General features: G+C 34.5%; 2 protein-coding genes across 2 annotated transcripts in view; one reads left to right on the forward strand and one right to left on the reverse strand.

The window, feature by feature from the left end:
- Nucleotides 1-19,990, forward strand: part of LOC105329502 (U3 small nucleolar RNA-associated protein 14 homolog A) — a 29,834-nt gene extending 9,844 nt beyond the window's left edge. The window contains exons 10-11 of the mRNA XM_066070923.1: nucleotides 18,157-18,234; nucleotides 18,595-19,990. Coding sequence (XP_065926995.1) covers nucleotides 18,157-18,234; nucleotides 18,595-19,134 — 618 coding nt within the window. The 3' untranslated portion in view covers nucleotides 19,135-19,990. The remainder of the gene's footprint in view (nucleotides 1-18,156; nucleotides 18,235-18,594) is intronic.
- On the reverse strand, nucleotides 2,750-7,963 carry LOC117680393 (uncharacterized). Its single transcript, XM_066070922.1, has 10 exons — nucleotides 7,397-7,963; nucleotides 6,764-7,040; nucleotides 6,410-6,461; nucleotides 6,211-6,316; nucleotides 5,955-6,097; nucleotides 5,765-5,867; nucleotides 5,584-5,682; nucleotides 4,935-5,051; nucleotides 4,039-4,258; nucleotides 2,750-3,754 (listed from the first exon to the last, which is right to left on the reverse strand). The coding sequence occupies exons 1-10, from the start codon at nucleotides 7,532-7,534 to the stop codon at nucleotides 3,522-3,524; spliced, it is 1,488 nt and encodes a 495-aa protein (XP_065926994.1). The 5' UTR covers nucleotides 7,535-7,963; the 3' UTR covers nucleotides 2,750-3,521.
- Nucleotides 19,991-26,137: the final 6,147 nt, after the last annotated feature.

Raw genomic sequence — 26,137 nt, forward strand, 5'->3', positions numbered from 1 at the left:
AACAACTTACAAGATATTATCAAAACGGATTTTGGTATGCTTTTTTACCGATAGCGTCACGATCAACTTTGTCAGTTACGTCACGCATAAACAATACACACCGCCGGTATTAAAACTTTATGATTGGTCAGCTCGTTTTCGTAGCCGGAGTTATAGATATATGCACGCTTACGCAATTCCAGAGCTTATGGATTTCACAGAACAGTTCATTTTTTCTCCAACATAGACTTTCCCCTTTTATTTAAATTATATGCAAAACTCACGTACATGTTGACCCTGGTTTGCGACAATGGCGTTAAACAAAAATTAATTTGTATGTACTCCGTGTTAACTTCATGTACATTGAATAAATGTATAATGTACATGTATTACCTACTTACTTACCAATCGAAATAATAGACATGAATTTTTCTATTTCTACACCTTTCCATCGGCAATCAACAGTCAATAAACGAAGTAAACGATGATATGAAAGAAGCTGATACGCAAGTGGAAGGTGCAAAGGGGGTATACCGGTACGTACATACATGTATGTGTACGTAGAACTGAGCCATCTTCGCTCGTGGCAAGTGTCAGACTTGTTTATTCTCCTTTTACCCCACCACATTCTGTGTATATAATCAATACTAAAATATCCTCATACATTTTACCGCAAATGTCATTTCTTCACTTGTCGCTGAAATTCTTTTAAACGCCATCATCAGTCCCAGATACAGTGGCGTGGTTTGTTTACATATAAAATGACAACTCTTGGTCCGCTTTCCGGGTTCGATAAGCCAAAGATTGTTTATTAGGAGAAAGTTTGGGGCAACTAAAGCGACAACTATGAACAGAACACCCTTGCGAATGTTATTGTCATTTAAATTTTAGACCAAGTGGTTTTATTTGACCCTTTCTGTTTCGCAGTAAAAATTGTGACTAGTGTTTGTAGTCTATTTCAGAGAATCTAGGTACTTGTAGTCAAATATAAATTCTAGAGGTTTATTGATTTTAAACTTTATCTTCATTAATTGGTGGATAAAATGTGTTCTAGAAATAAACAAGACAATACAAAAAATAGTTTTTTTCTGCTGTTGCGACAATTAACATGCGTAAGAATTAATTTTCGATCCGCGCCTGACCTAGTAATAATATCAATAGTGAAACAGACTGTGCTATTTTATGCAGAATCTTCCTTGAAAATGGCTCGATACACTAAGTTTTTATGCAAAACATTCACCCATTAATTTTCTTAAAAATTGGTATTGCACACCACAAGCATCAACCATGGCTATGATTTTATTAAGCAACCTAATGTTTATATTATCAACCACTCTACACGTGGTTGAACACGAACGATAACTCTGTTCTGAATATCATCGTTTAATTCAAAAAACCGCTAGATGGTGAAATAAGACATACATCTTAAAAGATGTTGATGTTTTAACATAAATCAAAGTAGAATATGAAATGAAAATCGACCAGTACTTACGTATTTTGAGAATATTATCCGAACACTTATACTTCCGCTCGAAATTGCACAGGAACTGAACAAATCTCGGTGAAGTCTCGTGAACATTCATTCGAGCACCTCTGGATTTATTACATACTTAGCAACGATAAAGAAAACATTCCGAACACATTCGCAGGGGTGCAGAAGGAAGTTCTAAATGGATTATATGCACTGATTGTGGTATGATATATAATGTTACTTTGTTCAAAACTAGCGTATTTTTTTGTGCCGTAAATTGCAAGTTTTTCGTAAGTATCGTATGCCCTGTAGCTACATGTATATATATAGTCTAAGCCATTTTTTCTTCGTAGAGCTATGTATACTGTATGTATGTTTGCCACAAGTATACACTTTCGAAAAATACCCCAATTCCGACAGTCACGAGTAACACAGTGAATTTTTCATTCTCTGATAAGTTGTTCTATCCGTGCATAATTTAGTTTGCACTAGCAGCTAATCAGCTAAGGTGATAAAGAAGGGAGTATTGTTTATGCATGACGTAGCTTACAGAATTGAACGTGACGCTATTGGAAAAAGCACACCAAATCCGTTTTGATAATAATTGATTGGATATCTTTAGCTAGACGACCGGCAGTTTAAAGAAAATTCACCAACATTGCACATCGATCTGAAGTTATAAAAATTTATATCGGAATAACCAATACTTTCATATTTTCGGTTCTTTATTACAGTTTCAATCCAATGTTTTCCCGCATCAATTTTTTGTCCCCGCCCATTTCAAATGTTTTGACTGGAACAGGTGAAACTGACGTAAGCTGTATATTTCCGATCTTGTTAACTGTTAATGTTTCGCGGTCTTATGAAGATTTTTCACATTTACATTCACAATTAATGAAAATTTTATATGGGATGTAATTAAAATATGCAAATGAGCAAGAATTTTCACGTACCTGTGTGTTTGAACGGTTTAGTTCGCAAATTTTAAAATAACCATACCTATTCCCTCTTTTTTGGCTTGTCAAGATTTCTGATAAGTCTACCCCCCCCCCCCCCCCCAATACCCACTTCCAACTTGCACTAAATGAAACTGAAAATAAGGAATTCTATTTGAATTGAAGTGAAAAGTAAAGGTCACCAAATCATGTTTCATCAAAGTTACATGTACAGTATAATAGTAAACACGCTTTAAAAAGTTATGACTTCGCAACTACTGTTGGATGAAATAAAAAAGATGCGCAAATTTATGCGCATGCACTCAGACTGTTTTTTTTTTTTTTTATCTCTCGCCGCCAATGAACACGCCTGTGAAAAAATAATAAAAGCACGTGACATTCGCTGTATTTTATGATTGGATCAAAAATATATAGAGTACCGCCTCGATTACGTCAGCAGCTTGCTAAATACAATAGCTAGACGATCTGCCAGCATCAAAGACTGGCCGCCTTCACAACACCACGCAGAGTTGCCAAGACGCTATTACCGTGCAAAACTCACTGTTCAATTATAACTTTATTTTGGACTTTACTTTTAAAATTTAACATCTGTTTTGTAATATTTTCTCAGTTTATTTCTTACAAAGTTACTTATTTACATGTAATTAGTGATTGACACTTTTCGGAGTCTGAGTGATTTCAAAGAGACAGAGTGTCATGTCTCAAGAACTGCTAATCTCTTAAAACAATATTGTGCAATTATCAATTTTTCATGTCTTGAACATCACAGACTCATTGACTTTATTTAATTATTCTATATCTGTGAACCTTTCACTCAGGTTTCGACGTTTTATTATTAGGTTTGTCATGTTATAAATTTCATATTTACTGCCACCAAGTGAATTCAAAATTTATACAACATGACAGGTTTAATGACGAAACCATTACTATTCAAAACAATTAATACAAAACACATTTAACTTCTTAAGTCAGTCACATGGGATATTTAATTACATGTCAAAAGTTAAATGAAAGATGGAAAAACAGAGCGGCCAAATTACCGCCCCCGATAGAAAACACTCCAACATATAAAAAAAAAAATAATATGCAAAAAAGCACAAAAAATTGGACAGAAATCAGTCATCTGGTTTAATTTTCTTCAAGATCTGCCGGACTCTGTCTTCCAGTTTTCTTTTAGTAGATGTTACAAGGGACTTGATGCTGTTGTGGTTTATCAAGTCCTGGTGAGTCCTTGATGTCAAGTTGATGTCAACTGATATATCTACAGACTCCATGGCCCGATGTTCTTTGGCGGCATCACAAAACTTTACGAACTCTGTAGGAACGCATCGTCTATTGATGTTAAAATCTATTAAGGAAATATCAATTATTATATAAATTCATTATACACTATGATTGAACGCTCATTGAAAAAAATACGGATAAAATACATATACAAATAGAAAACATATATACACTCAACAAAACTTTTAAGTGTTCATCTAATAGATAGAATAAAAATGAAATTACGAAATAAAATGATGTGATATTTTCAACAATTCGTAACTGATATGTCTGATTATCAATAGCACAGATAAAATAAATGTGCATGATGACACTAAAGCAATACTCATATAATACATACAATCTTACCCAGGTAATCATCTACCATGTGAACATATGGCTCGTATGTCTCTTCCGCTTCTTCCCATGTGGAACATTGCGTTTTTTCCAAGAAGACTTCTTTCAGAATAGTCCTTTTTTTCTCCGTTTTGAGATTGTTCGTAATTTTTTTCAAGTCGGGCCGTACTTCAACTCGTCGAAGATACTGGCACCGAACTTCTTCTTCCATCCCCATCAAAGCTTTAAACAACTGAAATATTATTGGAAGATTAATGAATTTTATTACCACTATATAAATAGTGTCTGTTTTGGAGGATAACAGTTGAAATTGACACCCCGAGAAAACCATTGTCAACCAACGCCAAACTGACACCCCGAGAAAACCATTCAATGTCAACCTCCGCTTCGCATCGGTTGACAATGGTTTTCGGGGGTGTCAATTTCAACTGTTATCCTCCAAAACAGGCACTATTCAATTTATTATATTGAATGTCTTAATTTCAAAGAAAACTTAATAGCTTTTATATTGAAATGACCTGAATTCCGAGGCGAACCGTACGCGCATTTAACAATTCGTTGTGTTACCCGTTGCCAAGCGCGTTGCAAACCCTGAGGGTAATAGAACGGATTATTAACTACGTCTTAACCAATCAGATATCAGTATCCAACATAAATGTATAATAAAATTAACTAATACTGAGGAATATTTTAAAAAAAAGGCTGTGTATGATATCAGGTCAAAATGTAATTCTTTCAGCAAAATCATAGCACGGGTACTTTCAAATTAGATGAAATTCATTGACCATGAAATTTCTCACAAAACTCTGCTTTTTGCCTTTACACTTTAAAACACATGAGACATGGTAATCTGATGATTTTAAGAATAAAAAGTTGAACTTTTTTTGTTGTTTCCATTTTTAACTTACATGTTGGGGAACTTCAACGCTTTCCCAAAGGTTGAAAATACGCTCAGCCTCTGTATACGCCTCAGTGTCATAGGCAGCCACACTAAACACCACCCAAAGACTGTCTTTGGAACACTTCTATAGAAACGATGCATCAAGAATAGAAAAAAAAATTGAATATTAATAATTAATTCGTAAGAAGCACATTTTGATTGGCTGAGCCCACGGATAAAAAATTAATTTATTTTGTATAACCTGGTTAGCTATGTAGCAACCCCACATCCATGCGCGCGTTACAGTTTTTATGTAAATTCAAATCTTATGCAAAAATAATTATTTCTAACATTATTAATTTAATCTTTTATCAAATTACATGTACAAGGAATATTTCGCTTCGCGGATTATAAAGCGTGCACTGCCTCAAACCAGGCTATATCGGATAATCTGGGCAAAAAATAAAAACATTCCTTAATTACATACTAGTATGTAGATAAATCATAATTAATTGTGCTTTAATATATTTTTCAAAACGAAAACACGTGCATCAATATGTCTACATTCCAAATGTTCCTTCTGCATGAAAACCTAGTTAAATGATAATGTTCATGACCTCTTTAATATACCAATCAATTTGCTTATTATCGAATAACTTGTTTTGCCTATCAATTACCTTCTGCTGGATATGGGAAAGAACAACTGTCGCTGTGTCTTTCCATTTATCCCCCGTTTCATCTCTTATGTAAATTGAACGGGCCTGGCGCACCAAATCCTGCAAAAAAGTCTCTGTGTATATATATGCCAGATATGTGTTATTTATTACTTGTGAATATTGCACCAAGTAATATATTTACCTGGAAAAGAATACTTTTGGAAGAGGTGGCCCTATTATGTACGTTGCCCACAAGCTTTGCTTCTTCGGGGGTCAGACCAACGTATAATTCAATGTTGACATGCCTTTAAAAAAAATTCTGTTGTTGAAACTCTGTGTATGTATGCACATAACTAATTTCTTTTTTTTTTTCAGTTTCTTTTTTTACCTACCGATAATATGAAAAAATTTCATTGTCAGGCTCCTCAAGCAAAAGCTGCCTACATGCTGACGTTAGATGGTTACCACCTAACAGAAACATTTTTATGTTGACATCCTTAACAGTTTCTGCTTTAAATTCTGAAGGATCTGCAATCTAAAAAAATGACAGATGATTAAAAAAAGGGGGAAAAATTAAAAAAAAACAAAACTAGAGCTGTAACTTATTAAAAATATTGTTAAACTCATGCATATAAAACAAATATTTACCACTGAGGGGTCAAGCAAGGCTGGCAACGTCGTGATAATGGACCCGGGAGCACTTCTAATACTGTTTTTGATCTCCGATGCCCATTTAGTGTCAACATCTCTGCATCTATTGAAAATAAACATTAAAATGGAGAGAGAGAGAGAGAGAGAGAGAGAGAGAGAGAGAGAGAGAGAGAGAGGGGGGGGGAGAGATATGTACCTGAATTCTTGTGGAGCCATGCTTAACCTTTCTAAGCTTACGTTGAATTCCCCTACAAAAAGAATGTTTTCTTAAATTTTGTATCACAAATGATTTTTTTTTAGGCCTGAAGCTTAAATTCAATTGGCTTTTTTTGATAATCACATCTATATTTGAAAAACTTGAGATGAGATCATGCTATAAATTATATAGATTTGTTAAAGTAATATAACATAAACTTAGCTAAATAAAGATAAATATATACCGGTACATGTAGCTATATAGATTAACTTCACGCGCGATCATTACCTCTGCTAAATTATTTACAGAATTCATTGTGATCATTTACATTTACCGATTAATTAAATGATTTACCAACTTTTTTATCTGCCACAATAACTTGCTCAGCCGACAGTGTTGTCTCTGAAGGCAAGGGGACGTTGTTTGGTACTGGTAGCTGGGGTTGTGATTTTCTTTTCTTGGCAGTGGGCCCGGGGCTTCGTTTAGGGCCAATGTTTGCAGTGCTGTTTTTTAGCACATTTAAAAATTCAGCATTGCTGCTAACGGAGTCCAGCTCCTGAAGCTCCTCGCAACATGATCGAAACCTGCTTCTAAGCAGGCGTCGGCCTGTTTTGGTTCCATGAAACCGAAGCTGTCAAATTATATAAATAAAAGATCATATCTTGCAACATCTGCCGAAAACATTAAAACATTAATATTCCCTCATGCAATGAGTTCTTTTTAAAAAATTTAATGTTTTATTTATACTATAAAGCATATTACAAAAATGCTCTTATATTTTCATAACGTTTTAAGGCACGTACATAAAAATGGAGGGGGGGGGGGTGATAACCCCTCCCCTTCCCACTTGATCACGCAGCAAACATTTGTCTAAAACCGACATCTATAATAATGATAAATTATGGCTCCCATGTACCCCTCTCCCAAATTTGGAAGGAACTGAAAATTTGACTTTAAAATAAGATTGATGTCTTTATGATTACTCACCCAGAGCTCATCTGCTGTCCTCCCATGGTCAAGGAATTCGACGGCACCAAACTCCTCTCCAGTGTTGATATCCCTCGCCCTTCTTCCGTTTAGAAGTACATAAACCTCCGAATCTCTCAAATCCAGCCCCCACGACATTTTTTTATCAGGACTGAATAAGCTATCGTTTGGTATATGATGTAATCTTCATATTGTGACGTCATATTTCTATTCCTCCCTTTATGAACTTTGAACTTTAAATGTGCTAAGCACATACGCCTATGTATTTTATATTAAGGGACAAAGGCAAAGACAAAGTACCAAGGGGTGGGGTGTTAGTCACCAACTTCTTTTGGCAAGTGAGTTAGCCTATTGTTAATCCTGGAAAAAATAATCTAAGAACTGAGTAAATACCTTTAAATGTTTGAAATTTACTATGCATAGTGGTAAATACCCCCCCCCCCCCCCTTTTCAATATATTATTGTAACTATGTTCAGTTCTTTTTCTCATTTAGCTGTAAATTTTGGTGCTTTTTGGTTGTATATATATGTGACACCTGTCGATAAAAATTAATGTGGATAAAAGAACATTATGATTAAAACATGACGTAACCGAGGCGGTACTCTATATTTTTTTTATCCAATCATAAAATTCAATGAAGATCACATGCTATTTTGATAGGTGTATTCATAGCTGAGAGGCCGAGTACAGTTCGAGCGCGCATGACAGCGCACTTTTTTTTCTCATTTCAATGCATCCGTAGATGCCAATTCATAACTGTATTTCATAGTGTGTTTTTAAACAAAGGTAGTACGAAACACCCGAAAAATTATGTATTTCAAATATATAGAGGGGGGAAGGGTTGACCGAACATCCGAAATCTTGCCAAAATCGGGGGTGGGGGGTGTATATCTATAGCTTCAATCTTCAATATCACTCTTAATTTTCTTATATACTTCCAAAACAGTGGTTGGGGGTGGGGGGGGGGCAACTTCGTGATACTTCTAATTTGTTATATGTAAATCTAAAAATTAATGTTTGCTGCGAGAAAAAGTGGGGGGGGGGGGCTCCCTGGTGCTATGTGCCTGATACATGTAGATATGTCCAACTTTGCAGAAAAGGTGGGGGGGGGGGGCGCTAAGAAGCTTCTTTCTTATTTTCTACTAAAATGACGAAAAATATCATGGTTTTTTAATTTCTGTTTGCCATATTTTTGTGGGAAAAGCCGTTGAGAAGCCTTAATTAGAGCAAAATTGAATTATCGTCGTCCTTTACAAAATGATCTGCTGTATATTCCTTAGAAGAGAAATCCTTCCTCTGACAAAATATAATGTTTTTTCAAGTCTTATTTATCATAAAGGTGTAAGGTATATGCAGACAAATGTTATGCAATTTGACGCCACATAACAAAATTACATCTTGTTCCTTTTATGCAACATTAATTTCGTGAAATCAGCTAACACTTTTTCACGGGTGCAATAAATATCGATATTTCTGACATACGGGCCGATTCAATCATTTATGTTGGTCATTTATTTTTAAATAGGTCAAGATGAAACATTTCACATGAAATGCATTTTTGATTAAGGTTATTTATACAATTTTTCAGTCCGCAATTAGCGTTTGTGCACTACATTAAGTGTTGATACATGTAACGTCAAATTGCTGATGCCATACACAGGGTAAAGATATAAACGATTTTCCGCTTTTTGAATACGCTACATTTATGAAAAAAATTGTAATAAATAAATAACATAATCATTATTATATTGATTAAAGATATGAAATATTTGAAATATGTAAGGACAGAAATCAAACGGCATCCATACATTCTGAAAAGGTAAATATGGCTGTTGTTACAAAGACCCATTTTCTATTAATTCTGGCGATCATTTCATTTTGAAATTAAATACCATTCAAATCTTCTGCACTATCTTTACTTTTTATAACTTGGCCTAGATACAAATTGAGTTTAAACTAAATTGTTAATGTGTCTTTATTCCCTGGCATATCATAGAGCATGTGGGTGACGGAGATAGGTTCATAAGTTATGATAGCACGTGTGATAAACGTCGTACTCAGAGGGCTTATTTGAAAAGTAATAAAAATATTTTTGTAAATAATTTTATAAATAATAATGTTTCAGGTCATATTAAGTGATTGCAAATAACATAAACCACAAAAAATAATTTACAGAGAAAAGCGGGAGGTTTTCTGCTTATGGTGACGGAGTTTGGGTACTCGGGGATAGGGGAACTGATGTCACTAAATGCACTAGGGTAGATCAAAGGATCATGTATAGATCTATAATATGTTCACGTCAAAACATAAAAATCTCAAAGATAATCATGGAGTTAATTTATTCAAAATTTACTTGAAATTATAATCAATCCATATTGGTGCATAGTCGTCGGAACCGGGTGAGGGACTGGGGGTGGGTTTTTTTGTTGTTGAAATTTTATACATAGCCTACCAAAGACCTTTTTTTGCTTGTCAAGATATCTGATAAGTCTACCCCCCCCCCCCCTTCTTTCAATTTGCTTCCGACGCCACTGCGGTGTAATCATCAGAGGATATGTATATTTCCACTCGCGCCCTTTATTCACTTCAATTGTCAAACTTATTTTTAAAAGTTTTTCAGACATTATTAGCAAGTTGCTATGACAGAAAAAAAACAATGGAATGTATACTGGAACATAAAGATATAAAATAAATAGAGAACAATTCTATGTACATATATATGTACGTACATATGATATATACTGTATAAGTGTTTACTGTTTACAAATATCATTTACTTTTATAATAATGTATACATGCATAATCATAATAGGCAAATTCGCTAATCTTTCCTAAAATATAACGTAACTCCACCCGATCATCCGATCAGATTTGCTTTGTATACACATGTATTGTGAACTTTTAAAAGGCGGTAAGGTTGGATAATTTCTGATATTATCACCATGTAAAATGCATATTTTACATGTTGATGTAAAATGTATATTTCACATGTTGATGTAAAATGTATATTTTACATGTTGCGAACATGACTCTCCTAAATAATTTACACGAATAAATCATTCAGTCAGAGAATACTAGTATTTCTTTATCCCTAAGCTGACCATTGCCTTGGTTAACTACCATTTATTCACCAGCATCAATCCGCTAATATTGTTATGTGATTGCATAGCCATTAACTCTATATATATGTGGAGATGAAACCATTGTTCGTCAATCCAGCCTTTTTATTTCCTAAAGCTACAATTGATTACTTTGAATTCTTATTCTTTATTACAGTTAAGGCGTTTGGTAAACATTAATTTACATTCTATCACATCACAGTCAGAAGTAAATTTCACGAGAAGAATTAAGAAGAGTTATACATGTACATGTTTATTTACCTTACAATCTCATAGTGGCAGCTCTGACATCGCAATTTTTATGTAACTAATTTTCTCCAACTTTAACAGAAATGCATTTATTTGCTTAAAACTGCTCAAGAGATACATAACTAAATAGCTTATTAAAAACAACAGGGGTCTGTAGGACATTTGTTATTTCAACTATAAAACATTCCATCTTCACTCTCCTAAGAAATATGATGTGAATTTTTGCATGGAATCAAATATTTTTTTGCCATCACGAAGATAAAATTAAGTAAGTACTAAGTTGATATGTATAATTGTTATTTTATTTTTTCTCTCAAATATATGTACAGATCCAATGAAAATGTAAAGGTATTTGTAGTATTGTTCTGAGTTTATTCATGGAAATATGATATTGTGGAAACCAAAACTAAAGATCCCGTTAGCGTGAATGAATTGCGCACGCGCAAGATTATAAAATCCAAAAAATACAGTTGATTTCCGGGATTTCTTGAGGAATTTTCATTGATTAATAATTAGCGAAGCTTAATTGAGAAAAAATAAAAACAAATTGGTAATCTTCATGTACCAATGATGTTAAAAATATATAAAACAAAAGACAGTACTATCGGTATTAAAGACCAAAAATTCGAGTCTATTATTTTAATATAGTAGTATAGATATAGATATATACTTCCAACCGCCGTCTTTAATGCTTATGAGATAGAAAGGGGTCCAAAGAAGTGTTCTATAGTTGAGAGAGAAATTAAAATTAGTTAATGATAGATAAACTAATCTGAATCTTTCTAAACAATAACATCATTACAATATGATTACAATTTTCTATTATTATATTTTCATGTTTAATACTGAAATCTGCTTGGTTTAGACGCAGTTAATAGTTCGTTCTATTACCCTCAGCGTTAGCAACACACTTGGCAACGGGTAACACAACGAATTGTTACTTGTGCGTAAATTATGTGCGTACGGTTCGCCGTAGAATTCACTTCATTTCTATAAAAAAGCAGTAAAATTTTCTTTTAAATTAAGACATTCAGTATAATAAAATAAATAGTGCCTGTTTGGAAGGGTAACTGTTGAAATTGACACCCCTCGAAAAACACTAATTAGTTTTGGGTTGAAATCCTACTGGTGACTCCTTCTATAATTTTGTTGTTGTTGACTTTTTTGTTTTTAAATGTTGACTTATAGAATACCGGTTTATTTTAATTTGCCGTTATTGATTTCTACCGTATGAACAATATTTTCTGTTTTTATTACTAGTTTATTAACATATACAATATAACTAGTTTATTAAGATAGACAATATAACTGAATTAAAATGTGTTTGCATTTCCGTTTCTAGTATAAATAGTAATCGTTTTACCTATCATTGCCATTTTTAGAAAGCTTGTGAGGTTTTTTAAAAGCCGGAATAGACAAATAAAATCTGAATTCTTCTTTATTCGAAGCAATTTATTACAGACCAAAACACGAAAGGAACTCTATTTCGGTGTTAAATACAGGTGAGGTTTGATTCAATAGCACAAGCTAGAACCCCCAGTGTCCATAGTGCTTGGATTAGCTGGTTAGTGACCCATACGCATATGCACAAAGGCGCACACCATGCAGTTATGTTACAAAGCTAGCTAGCATACTACAGAGGGTGTTTAAGGATCAGAGGGTGCATATACTACAGAAGCAAACGTGATTAAACATGCATTTCTATAGGCTGAAGGAGAGTATATTTAATCTACAACAAGGACAGGCTTTAGAGGCAAAATTATAAAAACAAAGCGAATTAAGTGCAAGGTGCAATCAGAAAGCAGACATTATTGCATACATCAATGCTACATGTACAAGGCGTGCATGGAAATTGGTATAACACGCATGATCCAGTAACGGGAAATAACTAAAGTAGGCCTATACCATCATTTTTTAAGAACCACCCCCCCCCCCCCTTTTCACTTTGCTTCGGGGATATCCTGTAAAATATTCTTCTCAGCTAGAGTGATCAACTCTAGAATGACGTCATAGTAAATGTAACGTCATTTTGAGAGTGATTTTGTCATGCTTGCACATGAAAATAGGTGCCTTTAAAGGGAGTGGAATTATATGGGCGGATCTTGAAATTTTAAAACTTTTAGTCCTTTCCTTTCAATAGTCTTTCGTAATTTGAAGAAAAGTCATGAATGCATCATTAACACTGGCAGAGGAATAAATAAAGGAGGACAAATTTTTCGAGAAGTAGCCATAGTAAAGGATTTTCAGACTGAAAATGCGGGTTACTACACCCAAAGGGGGTTGAAATTACATGACCAAGGAAAAATATTGTTTTTACTGCAATAAATAGAAATTGAATTTAAAAAATATGGACATGTATTGACAAATAAGATAGATAACATTTATACAAATGTTAAAATATTAATGTAACGTTGAATATTGATTTTTACTGCAGTATATTATAACGTTATATATGCCGGGTGTTTTTTTTTATATAAATGTCTATAGTAAATATTATACATCAATGAATGAAGATCGGCTATATATCAAGAATATGCGCCTAATATGTTTTACGGCGTGACCGTTGGGGCGAGCGCAGAAGGAGCCACACATCTGTCATCATTGTTAAATGCAACCCGTGGACTTAACCAAACCAAAAAACTTTGGCTTTGTCTCGAAAACTTTTACCACCGCATGGAACCGGAAGATATCAAACTTTTATTCCAATGGTCCCTTCCTAGGCTTATACACTTAAACAAAAAACTACCACTGAGCATAAATAAAATGTTAAACAGACTTATTAAAATATTTTGATAAACACAAAGCCGGTTTTTTTTTTTATCTCTTCTTTACCTTTTAATAATGACCATTAAATCAATATATTGTATGTCTGTGTTATTTCTCATTTTGTTCCTTGTTGTTACCGGTGTTTTAATTATTTTCCTCTGTGACATCAATTTTGTTTTTAATCTTTTTAATTTTTGTACGCTATATAAGCCTTGTAGACATATGTGCCCCCCCCCTCTTTTTAGTGTGTGATATCCAATATTATTGAAAGGTTTGACCACATAATAATGCAACTATAACAAATACATGTAGATATTTTAACAGTTAAATTTTTTTCTATCATTTATTAATTACAAAATGACGTGGCTACACGTAGATCTAATAACGATTAGACTTTTCTTTTTAAATAATTTTTTGTCACCTACCTAACGCAGTGGCGTAGCGCCCTTTACGCAAAAACGCAAATGAATACACAAAATTTTGCAAAGCATAGGTCTTATGATTTGAGTTTCCTATTGTTTGCACGTAAACAAATTGTATTGAGACTCCACTGATTTATAATCTGCATATTTAGTATTCAGTTCTCATCGTAACCCACGCAATTACTACGATTCCGAAAAATATCGTCATTCCATACTTTACATTTATTCATGCTTTTTATGCATCCGGTTTTGAGTTTACTACGTAAGAAATCTAAATGTAAAAAGTATGTCAGTACAAAGCAATTTAAAATCGTTTTTAAAAGCACAACAGTTACACAATGAAGGCAAAGACGACCACGACACGGTCACCACAAAAGAAAGTGACATCAGTCCTTCATGCTGCACTAAGGATTAATACTTACATGTAATTTAAAGTCGGCGATCGGGTGATTAAAATTTTGACAAAGTCACATTACATTGTGATAAACTTGATCAAAAAATTTGTCATTTAGGTAAGTATTTTACGGTTTGAATAATAGACCTGTTTCAAAACGCCTATTATCTTTAGTCACATGCAGTTGGTTTCCGCTGGGGTATCAGTGTTTAATACCGAGCGCAGCGAGAGGCGGGCGAAGCCCGCCTCGCGAAGCGAGAGTTAATGGTAACACGTATATATAAGAAAATCAGTGAAAAATGAAAGTTGAATCAGGGGTACTAAGGCCAAAAAAAATTTCTTCCAGCCCTGGGCGCCGCCATATTGGCAGCCATTTTGTTTTTAAAAAGTTAGTTTGATCATTGATTGACTGGTACTTATCGATGTTTATTGCCCCTAACCTCGATTAAAATGTTCCAGTGTTTCAATAGAAGGTAATTTGATTGAAAAGAAATTAAAGAGGACACCAGATAAGTTTCAACAGTGCTTCAATCTAGAAACACGACTAGTTCTATGTATGTCTTATCAAATTATCAGTTGGAAAATAAAAACGAACTGATCTATTAGATACTGAATAAAGTATTCAATTTTATTACTGCGGCATTCATATGAATAAAATGGATAAACAATGAAAGAAGAAATAAAAAAAGTTCGGAATAACGTAACTCTCTTCGGCTATTTCCGAAGACAAAACGTACGTTTTACGTCTGAAACATGACGTCATAATGTAGACTGAGCACGCGACGTTTAGTTAAACTTTAGCTATAATCATTTGAGTTGGCAACCAAGCGTATCCTACTGTGTGCGTTTCAAATAAATTTTATTCTACAAAAATCAAACTGCATTAAATTGTGTTAATTCTGCGCTCGGTCCAACGGTCACACCGTTTACATATTATAATATGTAAACGGTGTGACCGTTGGACCGAGCGCAGATTTAACACAGTGCAGTTTGATTTTTGTATAATAAAATCTATTTAAAACGCACAAAGTAGGATCCGCCAGCATGGTTGCCTACTCAAGTCATTCGTCAAAGTTAAACTAAACGTCGCGTGCTCAGTCTACATTATGACGTCATATTTCAGACGTAAAACGTTCAAGTTTTGTCTTCGGAAATAGCCGAAGAGAGATACGTGATTTCGATTTTTTTTTTATTTCTACTTTCATTGTTCATCAATTTAATTCATATGAATGCCAATGTAATAAAATTGAATACTTTATTCAGAATCTAAAAGATCAGTTTCTTGACGTTAATGTTTTTTATTTTCCATCTGATAATTTGATAAGACATACATAAAACAAGTCGTGTTTCTTGATTGAAGCACTATTGAAACTTATCTGATTTCCTTTTTAATTTCTTTTAATTCAAATAACCTTCTATTGAAACACTGGAACTTATTTAATCGAGTTTAGGGGCAATAAACATCGACAAGTATCGGTCAAACAATGATCGAATTAACTTTTAAAAAACAAAATGGCTGCCAATATGGCGGCGCCCATGGCTGGAAGAAATTTTTTTTGGCCTTAGTACCCCTGATTCAACTTTCATTTTTCAATGATTTTTTTATATATACGTGTTACCATTAATCCTCGCTGCGCTCGGTATAATTACACATTCTTTTAAAATTCAACATTTCCCTTACACATACAGTATGTGAAATTGTAAGAGCATCGGGGGTCTTAAAATTTTAAAGAAAATATTCGAAGAGTACCAGGTAAATAATGTTTGTCTCGGAATTCAGCAACTTTTGTTCATATTTATTGGATTCATAATACTTAAAATATGTCATATTTTTAAGACTGTTTTGTCATTCAAATAACATAAAATCTAGGAGCTTCCGGGGGCTTCGCCCCCTGGGCCCCCACCAGGGCTCTGCCCTGGACCTACTGGGGGCCTCAAGGCGGCCCCCAGACCCCTTACCTTTTTTGAATACAGTAAATTAAAAGGTAACCACGCCACTGCTAACGTATACAATGATTGGATCAATACGACAATAAATTTAGCATGGAACTAGCATATGTATTTACTGAGCAAAAAAAAAAATAAAAACAAAACTAATCAGCCAAAGAGTCACCGTTAATAGCGAGCGCAGTATCAGTATTAGTGACTCCCTACTGAGTACTTCCTACACGTTACATTCAGTACAGATGCTTGATCCACCTCTAAATGTATCGCGGGAATATAAAACGCGAGATCACTGTGACGTCATACTTAACTTTTTGCGCTCGACAGTTTTCGTAAATTGTCGGACAAATTGGGGGAAGGAAATGACGTCATAGGTACAGTTTTTTACGTAAGCATATGTGTTGTTTACTTTAATGTTTTTAAAAGGATTTTTTATTGTTAAATGAAAATGATGTATGCGATTTACAGGTAAGAATTTTCCTTAGAAACGCTTCTGTTCCACCATGTTGCTATGCACCGCAAAGGATCACTGGGATAGTAGAACGTTTTCACGTGGCCTCAAAAAAATTTCTTTGAACACTGTGCAGATTTCAACTCGAATTTCCTCCGTTCGTACACGTTGTCTATGGAGCTCGCTACGCGAGCGGCGCTTCGCGCCGCCTCGCTGCGCTCGCTATAATTACTCTTTTCATTATCATACGCAGGCACGTACCATAGCTTTTGAAAGTGTGCGGTGGTGGGGGGGGGGGGGGGGGTTGTGCTCATCCAAATATCTTTTCATGCAATAAAAAGAAGAGGGAATATTCCCAAATAGTAAAAATTCTAATCCGGGGGTGGGCATGGTGGGTGGGGGACAATAACGCTAAACTGAATGCACAATGCATACAAATTCAATAGTTGACACCGCATGTAGCAGCACTGTGTTATAGGCTAAAATCGCTGGTGAAAAAAAAGTTCGGGAAAATGTGTGAGCGTGACGTCAGACAGTTAAAAGTGACGATAGCATTCCTGTAGTCTGCGTCTTACATGTTGGGGAGAATGGCTGTGTGTATATGGCGTTGAAGAGATTTTAACGTGATTATTTTCTGCTGTGGATAAAATGGTCGCGATCAACACCGGAGATAGTTTGTTGTACAACGCGGGTGCAAGTACAGGTGACGGTATTCGGGAGATTATGGAATTTTATCAATAGGTGATTTCGTGCATAACGTTATGTCTGCTGTGTACATGTTGTAGATTACGCTAAAGGAAGTCTATCACCGTACCTATAGAATTTAGTCGTATGTTTAATTCTGCGTCGGTTTTCGAATACAATATTGGATTTTATTGGCCTGAAGTAAATTGTTTACACTTCAGGTAGAAAAGAGATCAAAGAGCAAATTTGAGGCATGCGCAGAAGGGTTAGTCCATGCCAGGCATGGACTAACCCTTCTGCGCATGTCTCAACAAACACAGAACACAAAAATAACTAACCCCCCCCCCCCCCAATCTGTAAATAAAGAAAAACACAACAACAGATGATAAATAATAAAACCAATAAATAAATTGAAAAATAAATATAAAAGTACATGACTCGTACATACACACTTTATTGAAATGATTATAGTTGTATATGTATACACATGTAGACTTTAAAATTAGAAATGATAATTTTAAAAATACTATATAAGGTGTGTCAATGAATGTAACCCTCAAATGTTCTCTTCTACACCATGCATCATCATTATTGCAAAACTATTGTATAACTATAGCAACTAAAGCTAAAATCAGAATTTTATTGAATTCCGAGTTAAATAATTATTCCGAGTTCAAATAATACCCTGTTTATATTATATATTGCTGACAGTATTTTAATACCTTTGTAGGAGCGAATGAGTTTGAAACACAGAGGAGGCAGTAAATATTCCAAGAAACAAATGCTGTATGCCAAGTACGACGACCAGGTAGGCAGTCACAATAGCTGAACAATTTAATTGCAGAGAACCGCTTATATTGTCAACAATGTTTAAAGATCAGAGGAATCATACCTTTTGAAAAAAAAGAGCAAAAACATGCACCTGGTACAAATAAGACTGATATGGTTCATGGATATCATGCAAATCATGTTTTGTTTAAGCTTTTTTTTTTAACATCCTCGTCCATAGAGATTATTTTACCAATGAAAATTAATCTTTCCTTTTTTATTAAACCAAAATGCAAAATGTTCTTTCACACAAAAAAATGCAAATTGAGCTTTGTGTTTCTTTACATCCTCTCCCAAAGATATTGATATACCAGTAATGAAATGATTTCTGATTGAACAGGCCAGGCAGAGAGTCCAAGATATGCTGCACACAAGTAGGCAACTAACACAAAAGTCCGTCGCAGTGAGCGACAGTGAAGATGATGAAGAAGAGGCGATGGACTCAGAAGATGAAATGATAGAGAGAGAGTTATCTTCCTTGTCTTCCAATCCCTGGATGAAGGTGGCAGCACAGCCAGTGGCAAAGTCCAAGTTTTCTCGCCCTGAGGTCGTGCTGAACAGTGAAGGAAAAGAGGAGGAGGAAAGTGAAAGTGGGTCTGATGAAGATGAAGATGTGCTGATGAAGATGGGGAGGGAACTAGAGAAGAGACAAAAGAAACCTGTACATGCTCATCTTGTGGAGGAAGAAATGGAAAAAATCATTCAAAAGCCAGAAAATCAAAGGCAGGAAAAGGAAAAGTCAGTTAAAGCTTCGGGGGAAGGTGTCAAAAACTCACAAAATAAAAAAAATAAAACACAGAAAACGAAAAAGGCAGCTCCAAAAGTGGAAGAAAACATTGATGAGATCTTCCAAAAGTTTTCCGGTCAATTTTTTCTTTGATACGTCGATCAATAGAAAAATTATTATCTTCATTTCTTATCATTTAATAAAACATTTTCAAATAAAAAAATGTGAAGTGTCATTGATCAAACATGTAAATAATGTAAATGAAGCGGCGCGTATGAATACAAAACAACAACAGCAACAGTATTCAAAATGGATGCGCCTTCAGCTGATGCAGAGCTATTGAGCTGAATTTAATGGATTAAACACAAATAGTGAGTTAAAATCTGAACCGGCTGAATTGAAAACGAAAGGAAAATACATGCGATAGCTTGTGATATTATTCCCTGTGCAGAAAAACTCGTATTAAAACTAGTTTTCATGTGAGATCGCTGGAAAATGCAACTGGACATAACCATCCAAGGAAAGGCGATCGTGTACGAAAATAGCCGATATGTCGACAAAGAATAGTATGTATAAGCGACTTTTGTAAACGTTGTGGTAACTAGATAGCCAGTGATGTACTTAAATGGCATATCTGCCGCTTGGAATGCGCCGAAGGAGTTGATGCATTACTCATAGCTTTTCTTTACGACTCTATTTCTGATGACCGATCATGTACGTGTGTAAATTTGAAACTTATGATTATCGTTACCAAATTTGAACAGCAGTGCAGTGTTACCGTGAAAGTTTATAGGCCTATATGTTCGTTATAATATTCCTGGAAAAGGAACAGCCAGCCTCGCTGTAAATGTTGATTGATCTCAAGCAGACGAAATCGTGAGAAGACGCTTAATTTTCTATTTCGTGAATCAAATAATGTGTTTCGTTCATTTTTGAAGGTTAAACTTTCAAGTTTTTATATTCACAAGATTGCATTTTCTTTGCTGACAATAAAACAGACACAACTTTACATTTTGTTGACAGTGTTTATCTTGGAAATACCCGTTCTATAAATAGTGTTAGATCAAAACAGTTGAGAAAAGTAGATCCGGCAAAAATTTTATTGATGCAGGTATCAAAGAAATTTTTCGACCAATCAGAAGCGCCGATATCTCATCAAATGAATAAATATTAAATGATATATAGGCCCAATGGGACGGGTGTGTCTTAAATTTATTGTACATGTACATCATCTCCTTCTTCTTCTTCTCCTCCTCATCAGCTCTCTGAACCTGCTGCACTCTGTTCACCATCTCCCTCTTCTTCTCCTCCTCCTCAGCTCTCTGAACCTGCTGCACTCTGTTCACCATCTCCCTCTTCTTCTCCTCCTCATCAGCTCTCTGAACCTGCTGCAAAATGTACAACATCTCCTTCTTCTTCTCCTCCTCATCAGCTCTCTGAACCTGCTGCAAAATGTACATCATCTCCTCCTTCTCCTCCTCAGCCCTCTGAACCCACTGCACTCTGTTCACCATTTCCTTCTTCTCCTCCTCCTCCTCAGACTAACCAGAACTTAAAAGAGCGCGTCGCATTATTAGGTCATAGCTTCATAAAACATTTGGAAGACAGTATTTTAGAAGGTTCATTTCATTTAAACTTGCCAAATCATTTTGTCCACTTTTTTAGCGAGAAGCAGGGAACTACATGTTCTCTTCACAATGAAATTCTAGGTAGAGTTAATGACTTTAGGCCTACAAAAGTTTTTCTACAAATAGGGGAAAATGACATAAATTTAAATTCAGCAAACGTTTCGGAAGTGGTGTCAGGAATACAAAACATTTTAGAAGTTCTCTTAGAAATAAAATCTGTTGAAATTATATATATTGGAAGTCTTTTTCAGCGACTAGATACTATTCAACCACCGATGTTCAACTCGTTAGTGGATAAAATAAATCTTCGGCTACGAAAATGTTATTCAAATTCAACAAACATTATTTTTTGGAATTTAAGGGGATTGGTCAAACCCAAAAAGCACATTTGGTTAAATGATGGAATTCATCTAAATAAAGAAGCAACTAGAACTTATTTATTACAAATTCGCTTGGCTGTCAATTGTAAAAAGCCCCGAAATTCAAAATAAATTCCTTCCTCTGGCCTGTACTTTTCATTTTTAAATTAAATGACCATGCTTTTAAATAATTACATCTGAAACAGCATTATTATGGTATGGTCACATGCTACTGTAAATTTTACTTTAACAATCATTCAACAAAGTGAAGAATGAGTTAAGAAAATAATTTTAGGTTGCTTTGGACTTTTTTTTACATACACCTATTAACAAAAAACAATAAATTCAAAATTATGGCTCTACAACAAGGAGGCCTCCCCGTGGCTAGAGCTGGAAACATATAGAAATTATTCGACATGTAAATAATTTCTATATGGCTAACGTCCTTGATTACCAACCTGCGACCAATTAACGCGCAAATCATTACTGACAAAAAACACATCTATTGTACCCTGGTAGGGAAGTAACAGGGCCAAATGCAGTTGTTCAAATTTGCCTTCATTTTTAATCCTTAAATCAGCATAAGAGCAAAATTATCATAATTGAAAATGTTATAAGAATATTTAATATAATTTAATATTTTCATGTATAATATTTCATCAAACTCAAAATCTACCAAATGAATTCAAATGCTCTTTAAAAACCCTTTATTATGTGAAAGTTGTTGACTATCTTTGTAGCGCAGTGGGTATAACTACAGTCTACTAACCGGCCCTTTTATATGGTGGATATCATATTCTTTTAATAAATTTTTGATAATATACCTTGTATTCTTACCCAAAATGATGTCACAATTTAACATTATGTAGCCATATGGTTAGTCGTGGAATGATGAAGGTTAAAATAGTACATATTTAATAAAATGCTGAAGGGAATTTAAACTCTCTGATAAAAATGCATAAAATTCTGCTTTTGTCAGCAACGTCCAAGAATAAATGTAAGAGGACAATTTGTTTGGGATGAAGATTCAAATAATTAGAGATGTTTTATTAATTAAACGAACGAATGGGCTGTGGAATCATTTTAAACCTTTGTAGAAAATTAGTAGTTATATTGCGAATGTTGATTGGTGCAAATAATTAATTGCCAACTTGATATATTTAACATTTGTTTAAATAAGGGTTTATTTATGAAAACTTTTATGGGAAGATCAAAGTTGCATAATGTAACATAATACATCTGAAGCATCATGGATCTTCATTCATTATGAAATATATGCAAGACCTATTAGCCTAATCACTAAAAGTGCTTTTACATGTTCATCATGCGCGGATCTAGAGGAGGGGGGGGGGGGGGGTCGGGGGGGGGGGGGGTCCCGACCCCCACTGGAAAATGAAAATTTATTAAATTTACATAGTAAAATTATCGCGAAAATATGCCTCGGACCCCCCCCCCCCCCCCTGGCAAACACAATTATCCTTCGGACCCCCCCTGGAAAAAATTTCTGGATCCGCGCATGTTCATGATGTTGTACACAACTAATTAACGTATACATTATTAATAATATATCATTTGAAATTAAAATACCTATATGTATAAGATCCTATAAGTTGGCTTTGATCCATATTCTTATGACGATCATAAAACTTGGTAAAACAATGCAATGAACAAGAAAAAGTCCTTCCAATTTTCTCGGAAAAAACTTTAGCCAAGAGTTATCTCTCCTTGATATCTACGAGAATTATTTTTTTCGATTTTATGTTGACAAATTGGTATAAATCCATATTTTTATTATTAAGATTGTTTATCTAGTTGATTAAAATAACATTTCAAAGACAATGGTTTAAATTAAGGGCATAGATACAAGGAGGGCATGCATATTTTCTCGGCAGGCGTATTTTCTCGGCAGGCGTACGAAATCTACGTACGACCTGTCCTGTCATTTGCATTTTTTAATGATTTTGTGTTAATTTCTAGCTATAAACTCAGATTTTTTTACATCATGATTATCAGTTTAGCTGGTTGAATTGAAATACCGAAGAAAAAATTAAAATAATCTATTTGAAAAACGGCAGGCGTATGGTTTTCTCTCGGCGGGCGTCGGAGACGCCTGCCACGAGTTATCCCTCTTTACATACCAACACGGATTTATGCGAGTTCTTAGACGACAAACGAGTTTAAAGCCAAGCTTGTATTTGCATGATGACTGATATAGTTACCTAAGGTAAAATATAAAAGAATTTTTTTAAAAAGCCCATTAGATAAGCGGCAGGCGTGCTAATTTTCTCGGCGGGCGTACGAAATCCATGTACGAGTTAACAAGTCGTCAGGTAAATTGCATATTTTTATTAATTTTGATCTAAATAATCATCAGAAAATTTTTTTTTTTGTGCCAGGTCCTTTAATTTAGTTTAGAGAACCTAAATATAGAAGAAATTGTCCATTTAATTCATTCTGTAAACGGCAGGCGTGCGGTTTTCTCTCGGCAGGCGTGTTTTCCTCGGCAGGCGTCGGCAGGCGTGTTTTAGTATGACCCTAAAAAACGTTGTTGAAATATGTTGGATTCTGCAATTATAGATTTAAACTTTTCGAGGAAAGGTATTTACAGCTTAAAATGGTTTTTGTGAACAATTTGACAGTTATATTCAATGCAACTTAATTTTCTCCAAAATCGTTTTGGAGCGATTCAGCAATTTTCTGCTACATTACGGGTATATGGGAGACATTTCATCGTCGGAACCCACAGGTTCCGACGATGAACCCGTGGGTTCCGACGATGGAGGCATTTTGACTGTCATAAAGGCATTTCCAGAGACACAGTTAGATTATTCCAACTGAACAGAGTGTAGTGAAATTAATAGCATTATTGTAGGCTTGAAGTGTCGTTATGCAAATGTCAACAATATACGGTGTTTCGATGTATATATTTTGTAAATGCCCGATATCATATGCAATGTCAACCCGTGCACGCACGGGTAAAAATCTAGTATATATTAAAGATACGAACAAAATTTATTTTAGATTCTCTAATTAAATTGTTTGCACGAGTTTTCTAAAATTACATATTAGTATGACCGTGCTAAATAAAATTAAAATAAATAAAAAAATAATAATTACAAATTAAATATTTTAAATTAATGTTTTGTTAAGCAAAGATAGAAAATATATGAAAATATTCACTTACCTTTTTTCTTGCAAAGAAGACACTTCTCCATCGTGCGAATGTCAACGAAGGAATAACACCGAAAACCCTGGATGGACGATATGTGACGTAACGGGGGGGGGGGGGGGGGGGCGTTGGAAGGTAATTAGGAGACAGTCAATTGGGTAGATAATTGCCATATTGTTTGATTGATATTGATTGGTGAATATCAATTTCGGTGCTCATGCTTTGATCTTTGTATAAAAAACATTTTACGGAAATATTAGTCATCGCTTTACATCAGCATTTTTTATTTTTGTATAGCAAAACTTATTTTGGAGCGCTCCAAATAAATAAATAAATTAAAAAAAACTAAACATTAATAGATTATGACTCGAAAACTACATCGAAACTCGGAGCATTTGGAAATTTGTGTTGCTCATAACATAGATTTCATCATGAAAAAAAAACCATTTGGGGCGCTCGTGACATACACGTGAAAAAAATTAATCATAAAAAAGGATCCATAAAAAAACAACATTTGGGGCGCTCGTGACATACACGTGAAAAAAATTAATCATAAAAAAGGATCCATAAAAAAAAATTTGGGGAGCTCGTGACAAACACGTGAAAAAAATTAATCATAAAAAAACAACATTTGGGGCGCTCGTGACATACACGGGAAAAAAATTAATCATAAAAAAGGATCCATAAAAAAAAAATTTGGGGCGCTCGTGACAAACACGTGAAAAAAATTAATCATAAAAAAATAACATTTGGGGCGCTCGTGAAATACACTTGGGGCGCTCGTGAATTGTACTTGGGGCGTTCTAAAAAAAATTTGGGGCGCTCGTGCATGGGGCGCTTTGGCTTTGGGGCGAAGTGACCGGCACCCGTCTCAACAGACCAACTCGATAACGAACCCGATAATAATACAAAAAAAATCCCTGTCAATAAATTTACAACACAATGCTTGAAACTATTTTACAGAACTTATTTGTTAGTTAGAAACAATAAAAGGAATGGTCCAGGGAATGCACGATATTATTACTGAAAACATACTTGATACACACCGAACCCGATAACGAACCCGAACATTAAAAAATTGGCATTTAAAAAATCAATTTTCTCGAAAATATTTCAACCAGACGCTACAAAAGTGTAAACTTGATGTGCAGTATGACATTTTGAAGCTGTTCAGCAAATTTCATAATATGTTTTACGGTATGACCGTTTGGGCGAGCGCAGAAGCAACCACACAAATGTCATCATTGTTAAATGCAACCCGTGGACTTGCCCTAAACAAAAAACTTTGGCTTTGTCTTGAAAACTTTTACCACCGCAAGGAACCCAAAGTTATCAAACTTTTATTCCAATGTTCTCTTCCTAGGCTTATACACTTAAACAAACTACCACTGAGCATTAATAAAATGTTAAACAGACTTACATTGTATTAAAATATTTTGATAAACATAACGCCGTTTTTTTTTATGTAGATACAATTATGTTTTATCTTTTCTTTACCTTTTAATAATGATCATTAAAATCAGTAAAAATAAATTTTGTTTGTTATTTCTCATTTTGTTCCTTGCTGTGACCCGTGTTTTAATTATTTTCCTCAGTGACATTAATTTTGTTTTAAATCTTTTTAATTTTTGTACGCTATATAAGCGTTGTAGACATGTGCCCTCACCCCTTTCTTAGTGTGTGATATCCAATATTATTTGACCACATATGCAACTATATAACAAATACATGTACCGGTAGATATTTTAACAGTTTAATTCTTTTCATTTATCTATTCATTACAAATTGACGTGGCTGCACGTAGATCTAATAATGATTAGACTTTTCTTTCTTAATAATTTTTTGTCACCTACCTAACGTATGCATATATGATTGGATCAATATGACAATAAATTTAGCATGGAACTTGCATGTGTATTTACTAAGCAAAAAAAAAATCATCAAAACAAAACTAATCAGCCAAAAAGTCACCGTTAACACTGATACTGAGTACTTCCTAC

This window comes from Magallana gigas, chromosome 9 (genome assembly GCF_963853765.1).
Source record: "Magallana gigas chromosome 9, xbMagGiga1.1, whole genome shotgun sequence".
In the NCBI taxonomy this organism is placed as follows: domain Eukaryota; kingdom Metazoa; phylum Mollusca; class Bivalvia; order Ostreida; family Ostreidae; genus Magallana; species Magallana gigas.

Bases quoted from the DNA above. Each gene is read 5' to 3' on its own strand.
- LOC117680393 (XM_066070922.1), bottom strand. From the start codon at position 7,534: ATGTCGTGGGGGCTGGATTTGAGAGATTCGGAGGTTTATGTACTTCTA. The intron at 6,317-6,409 runs GTACATATCTCT...TATTTTCAATAG, and splicing joins ATGGCTCCACAAGAATTCAG to ATGCAGAGATGTTGACACTA. The intron at 6,098-6,210 runs GTAAATATTTGT...TCATTTTTTTAG, and splicing joins CCTTGCTTGACCCCTCAGTG to ATTGCAGATCCTTCAGAATT.